Source organism: Rousettus aegyptiacus, unplaced genomic scaffold (genome assembly GCF_014176215.1).
Source record: "Rousettus aegyptiacus isolate mRouAeg1 unplaced genomic scaffold, mRouAeg1.p scaffold_m13_p_5, whole genome shotgun sequence".
NCBI lineage: Eukaryota > Metazoa > Chordata > Mammalia > Chiroptera > Pteropodidae > Rousettus > Rousettus aegyptiacus.
Window position 1 is genome coordinate 116457180 of NW_023416308.1, and position 6257 is coordinate 116463436.

The window sequence follows — 6257 nt, forward strand, 5'->3', positions numbered from 1 at the left end:
GGTCGGAAGTCAGCTCTCCGAGGCCCAGTTCCTTCATCCGCGAAGTGGGGACAATCGCCCCGGCTTCACAACGTTCTAGGTGACATCGGGTGGTGGACATGAAAGCATCTGCAGCCCGCGATGGCTGCCCTGGGTGTGACTCTGCCAGGTTCATTCGTTCACCCATCCCTTAAACCCAGTGTTCCAGAAGTCATTTTCATGCCCCCTTTGTTCCCACCCGCATCAGTTTCCTGGGGTCGCCTTAACAACTTACAAATGGGGGAGGGAAGGCTTAAAGCAACAGAAATGTGCTGTCTCCCAGTTCTGGAGGCCAGACACCCGTGACGAAGGTGTTGGCGGCGCCCCGCTCCCTCTCAAAGCTCCGGGGAGCCCGTCCTTGCCTGTCCCAGCTTCTGGGGTTTTGCGGGCAGTCTGTAGCGTTCCTCGGCTCGCAGCTGCATAAACCCAATCTTACCGTCATTCTCTGTGTGTGTGTCTTCTCATGAGGACCCCAGTCATACTGGGTACGGGCCCGCCCTACTCCATTTCATCCTAATCACACCTGCAACGACCCTATATTTACAGCTAGGTCACATTCTGAGGCACTGAGGGTTAAGGCTTCAACATGTTTATTTGGGGGGACACGATTCAACCCATAACACCACTCTCATGGCTTATTGGTCTTCTGTGGGCTTTTTTAATGCATCAGTGGTTATTTTAAAATCCCCTTGGGTTGCATGGAGAAATAAGAATGGTTGCCTCCACCAGCCGGGCACACATGACCTGGCTCAGCCAGCACCCGGCTCTGGAGGGTCCCAGACCAGAGGAAGCATTTCTGGGTCATTCTCCACCACTCAATCTGGGAGCCACGAAGTTACCTTCTCCCTGTCCAAATCAGCTCATTTCAAAGCAGGCAGGCAGGTTACCTAGCGTCACCCAGATCAGGTGGCGGGGACTGGGCCTGGGTCAAGACTTTAGTTTTAAGCAGCAAGGCCGGTACCCCACGGTGGGCTGCTTTTTCTGCCCCACCCGGCTGAGAACGCGGGCGAAGGGGCAAGGGGGCGCGGAGCCGGGTACTGCCCCTGCCCGCAGGTTGCTGGTCCAGCTGTGGCCGGCAGGGGGCAGCTGAGCCCGCCCTTTCCTCCAGCTCAGCGGCAGAGCCGGCGAGCGGGCACCGCCCTGCCGGATGTGCGCAGCCGGAAACCGGGCTGAACCTGGCAGGCCTTGGTCCGGCGCTGCGTGCCCACCTCTTCGCAGAGAGGGCGCCCTGGCTCCTGACCTCTGTCACCTTCCTTCCGTTCATGATGGGGGGCGCCCCAGACCTCCAAGAGTACCAGATACAGGCTGCGAGGAGAAAGAAAAATGGCTGTAGTCAGGTTCCGTGCACACACACCCGCAGCAGCTTCCCGGTGGGAAAGAATCAGCGTTGCTCCTTATGTAACCATGTGCCAAACTGCCCGGGCCTGCGGGGACCTCTGGTACCTGGCAGTGTGCCACCATTGTTGAGCTGCGATATAAAGACGCTGCCGCCCCACGAGGCTGGCTGTGTCCTTGCTGGAATCAAGAGCTAGGTCGCAGTTGCCTACAGCTCTCGCATTTTTTTCCAGCTCCCCGAGCCTCGTTTCCCGTATCTCGGTACTTCGAATCTGCAGCAACATTTGGTGTTCAGATCCACATTTTTCAAAGATCGGGATCCACGTCCTGAAAACAGATTCTGCTTTGGAATTTTTGTTTTCCTGTTCAATTACAACTGAGTCAAATATTTAAAACTACGGTATTTTGGGGGAATTCAGGAGGTGGGTAGGCACACCCTGGGACTGGTCATGTCTCCCCAGCTTCCCCCTGTGCCTACAGCAGCTGACTGTCCCAGGTCCCTCTCCTTTCCCAGCTGCTGTGGGCCCGCCCTCAGCACCTCCCTCCCCCACCCATACCGAGCCCTCCACCTATTTTAAACTACTTATCCTAAGTGTAACTTGCAAGAGGGAGAATAATAATAGTCCCGGCTCCTCCCTAGAACTGTGTCCCGTGGTCATTCGACCTTGGCATTTGGTGAAGGGGCGGTAGTGACCACTGGGCCAGTGAGAGCACAGGCCTCCCTCAGCACCAAGGTCAGTAGCCTCCAAGGGCCGAGGGAACCACTCAGAGGGTTTCTGCTCTGCCCGCAGAAACCTGGGCACCACACATGCGTCATTCATGGATGCCACTTGGGCAGGCCAAGGGGGAACAGGGCAGAAAAGGCTCATTTGGAGGGTCTGGTACAGTCTGAGTCACCAGTGCTCCGGCAAGGTTACTGGAGGACAAAGCTCAGGCCTGAGGACCAACCAGGGGCAGGGACCCAGCAGAAGGGGCTGCAGGTGGGCCCTAGGGAAGGCAGAGAGTTTCTTGGGTGCTGTGCACACCTAGGGGTGGAGGATGGCTGGTGTCACCATTGGCCCAGATCCTGGCCCAAAGTGCTGTCTCCAGGATTTCTTGTGGGTGGGGCTTGGGGAGAGGCTGACAAAGTAGGAACAGTTGAAAGGGTGGGGTCTATGAAAGCTGGGACTTGCTTAGTCAGCCACATGGGTGCCGAGGAGGTCTGCGGGGCCACTGGAGGGGCGCAGCAGTGGTCCATGAAGCCCAGGCTTGGGGAATCAGTTCCCTCGGTCCACAGGCCTGCCCTCTGCTGTGGGCGGGGGAGCAAGGACACGGTGCTCGGCGCGGGGAGAGGACAAGTGGGTTTGGTGAGCACTTAGGAGCAGGGGCTTCAGGACATAGGGAGGTAACTGTGAACCAGTGAAGGAGTTGGCCAGAGAAGGGTGGGGCGGGCTCCAGACAGGCCAGCTTGGGCAGGGCTCAGGGAAGCGGGAAGAGGCAGGTCAGGAGGGCTGGGGCACTGAGAGCTGATGCCCAGGAGTTAGCTATGTATGTGGCAGGGAGTCCTAGAGTTTCAGATGCAGGAGACTGACACCATCAGAATTATTTTGCGGAGGTGTGGCCTTAGGATGAGGGAGGACCCGAACTGGATCTAGCCGCCCAGCACTCACCAGGAAAGTGCATCAGGGACCCAGAGCCCATAGGTGAGCAAGTCGAATGTGTGAGATGTCCTCTCAATCAGGATCCCCTCCCAGCTCCCCACTCCCTCTTTTTGGCCCATGTGGGCCAAGAAAATGGGAGCATGAAATGCAGGTGGGCTGACCCACCTATCCCTCCGCTTGTCCACCCCTGACACCCTCTTCCTCAAATGCCTTCTGCCAGCTTTGGTTCCCTTGCCCACCCCAGATATTCCCCATGAGCAGCCCACACCCCCTTTTTTTCTTGTCTCCTGACCTGGGAGCCCAAGCAGGACAGACCCCCAGGTCTGTGCCCATTATGGAGTTTGTGGGGCGACTGCTAACTTGAGAACTCACGTCCTTCCTGCAGTCAGTCCATGAATGTCACAAATAGTTACTGAGAGCCTCATGGTGGAAAGAGTGACCTTTACAAAACATAAGACTGTTTGCCAGGGTCAACTGTTGCTGTGAGGTGGGGGCCGACAGGCTGGAGCCCAGGCTGAGGCCCAGCTTCCTGTCGGGGTGGAGGCTGGGTGGGATCCAGGCGGTGTGAGGCAAGCAGGCAGGAAGGGCGCCCGGCCAGCACGCAGTGACTGTGCACTTTCCTCACCCAAGCCCTGGGACCAGGGGCCTCAGGGCTCAGAGGAGATGGCCCCAGCAGAGGGTCTCCTGTGCGTAGAGAGCCCAGGTGACCGAGGCCACAGCTCGGGAACTGGACCTATGAGGGACAGGGGTGGCACATTCTCAAATGGTGGCAGCAATACCGTCCTCGTCCTGCCCTTGGTGTGAACCTGAAGCAGCACCCCTTTCCCACTCCCGTTCTCTCCCTTGCCCGCAGGGGGTCCCGTAGGAGATGGCCTGGGTCCTCACCTGGGCTGGCATGTGTTTGAAAACAAGAGCTCAGCTGACTTCGGAACAAGGTGGGAGGTATCCATGGCTGTGAGAAAGGATGTGGAGCCCCGGCCCCAGGCCTGAAATCCGGATGTTGCCCAATGGGGACCCTTTCCTGTCTTTTTTCTCCTCCAACCCTAAGCCCTTATGTGGGTCACCCAGGAAGGAGCAGGCTTCTGCCCCCCACCCCACCCCCACCCGGGTAGGGGAGGCGTATCTCTGCCCAGCCCCACCCAGGGACCCAAGTCCTGTTTACTGCTGTTTACTGGAACAGTTTGTTCTGACCTTAGAGGAACCTGCTGACTCACTGACGCCCAGTCAGGATGGAGGAATTTTTAGCCTTACTTGTGGAGAAAGCAAAACCCAAACCCAATGTTTGTCCATTATGCCGTGAGCACTGCCTTGACCTCCACCCCCCACCCCGGGGCAGGACAGAGATGTTCCTGTGTGGTTTTCTATCTTCATCTCCTCTCATCCTCTCCCAAAGAAAAATGTTTGTGTGAAATTCGGAGGACAGGAGAACTTCTGAACAAGGAGGCTCTCTAACTGTGCCATCTTGTCCTTGAAAATGGGGTGGGTGGCCAGGGCAGCTCCGGACACAGGGCACAAAGGCTGGCCTTAGTTTCTTTTGAGATGAAGAATCATCAATTTTGTAGAATCCTAATGCTTTGTGTGTTGCTAATTCCACCTCCTCCTACTCTTTGAAAAATAAAACCTAAGGTAGTTGTTTCTGGGATTTGAGACTGTTCTGTGTGAATGAGGAAGATTTTTAGATCTGAAGTAGAGAAAAGCAAGCTGAGCCATCAAGCCCGGCCCAGGAAGCAGCCACAGCAGTGACTACCACCCCTCAGGCACCTCACTGATAAATAAGGAAATGACCCCCACGGCCTAGTCCTGTGACACAGCAGGGAAGACGCTTGGTATTATACATACCTACTGGTGTTCCAGAACATTCTGACAGGCAATTCCCTCCTTGCATAGTGTTCTTTAAGACCAAGCGTCCCCAGCCCACCCATGGAAATGCTGCCAGGACAAGATCTTGGAGAAGGGAGAGCTGCCAGAATGTTCCCCTGGTAGGGCCCAGCTAAGCAGCCTTAGAGAACAAGCCTGGGCTTGCCGCATGCTTGACCTTCTGTGCTGAGCTTGACTTTCTGTGCTGAGAGTCACCAGTCCAGTCCACAGAGTGGTTATTTTCTGAGAACTGGGTGTGGCAGCTTGGCCAGCCCCACCCACAGATGCCATCTCCCGGAGGCAGGGGAAGAAATTCTGCCCTAGTTTCCTCCTGGTTGTCACAGAGGGTTTTGTTTGGGGCGTGGGTGGTTACCCTGGGAGGGGACTTCCAGGCAGGGAGTTGGCCCATGAAGCCATTTTCAATTCTGGTTACTCTGACCACTGTCCCTCCTCCACCCCATACTTCAGGAGGCCGGGGCTGAAACAAGGCCACAAGGACATCCCAGGCTGTGGTTCCACTTCGCTCTGGCCCCAAACTGGCACAAGAGAGGCCAACAACTCTTCTCAAAATTCTTACCAAGTGCTCAGGTCCTGCCCGGCCTCGGTGGAGGGGACAACAGTTCTCCCCTTTGCTTGTGCCTCTGCTTCAGAAAATCCTGGTTGGGGGCCAGGCGCACCGTGGGCAGCCAGCGGGTAGTCACTCCCTTGGCAGTCATCAAATGGGCTCCGAGGCCTATCACAGGCTGTAAACGGCCACGGACAAATTATTTTTTAAAATATTTTTTTTTTCTTCTCCCACCTCCCAATCCACAAGTAAAATGGGTTGAATATTTACACCCTTTTGGTCTTGTTTCCAGGTAATTAGATATCGTCTGCACAAACAAGATCTTGCTTTTCATTACTTTGCAACTGTCTTTTTCCACTTAACACATCATCATGAACAATCAGCAAATATTCCATCCCAAAGGGATAGCTCATAGAACGCTTCCAACCTCCGGGCCCCCGGTAACAGAATAACAAGCTCATGACGCACACCCCTGAAGTCACTACAGGCAACTCACAACTTGGAGCTGAACTTACTAATCGAATTTCTCCCCTTTTTAAAATCACAAAGTCACAGCGGGGTTTCTTAACGGGAGACACCGTAACCGCAGCTGGGTGTGCGCTTCTCTCAGGGCCGCCCGGCTGCCGAGGGGCGGTCGTGCCCCGCTTCCCCGCGAGGGCCCCGCGCCCCGCGCCCCCCGCCCCCGCCCGCGCGCCTCGGCGCTGACGTCACCGGCGCTCACGCGGCCGAGCCGCCGCCCGGCGAGTCACGCGCCGCCGCCTCCGGGAGTGATGCGCCCTCTGCAGAGATCCGTCCGCGGCCGCCGCCTGGAATTTTCCAGACGCTCTGCCGGCGCTTCTTTC

The 6257-nt window shown here is 56.5% G+C and overlaps 1 protein-coding gene across 9 annotated transcripts; it reads right to left on the minus strand.

Moving 5' to 3' along the window:
- Window positions 1–594: 594 nt before the first annotated feature.
- LOC107497484 lies at window positions 595–6048 on the minus strand. 9 transcript variants are annotated; one of them, XR_004950905.1, is made up of 4 exons: window positions 3879–6030; window positions 3366–3726; window positions 1462–1680; window positions 595–1323 (listed from the first exon to the last, which is right to left on the minus strand). XR_004950905.1 is itself a non-coding variant. In XM_036221003.1 (4 exons), exons 1-4 carry the CDS (start codon window positions 5747–5749, stop codon window positions 1128–1130), a joined length of 645 nt encoding a protein of 214 aa, XP_036076896.1. In that variant the 5' UTR covers window positions 5750–6030; the 3' UTR covers window positions 595–1127. The 9 variants fall into 9 exon arrangements, 1 of the variants encoding a protein (XP_036076896.1); XR_004950904.1 differs by having other exon boundaries at window positions 3286–3726; XM_036221003.1 differs by lacking the exon at window positions 3366–3726 and having other exon boundaries at window positions 5428–5593; window positions 5686–6030.
- Between the last annotated feature and the right edge of the window lie 209 nt (window positions 6049–6257).

What these genes read in the sequence shown, in the direction of transcription:
- LOC107497484 (XM_036221003.1), bottom strand. Translation starts at nt 5,749, where the DNA reads ATGAAAAGCAAGATCTTGTTTGTGCAGACGATATCTAATTACCTGGAA. An exon ending in GGAAACAAGACCAAAAGGGT is followed by an intron (nt 5,594 to 5,685) that starts GTAAATATTCAA and finishes GGCCGTTTACAG; the next exon opens with CCTGTGATAGGCCTCGGAGC. An exon ending in GGGCAGGACCTGAGCACTTG is followed by an intron (nt 1,681 to 5,427) that starts GTAAGAATTTTG and finishes ATCTGTTTTCAG; the next exon opens with GACGTGGATCCCGATCTTTG.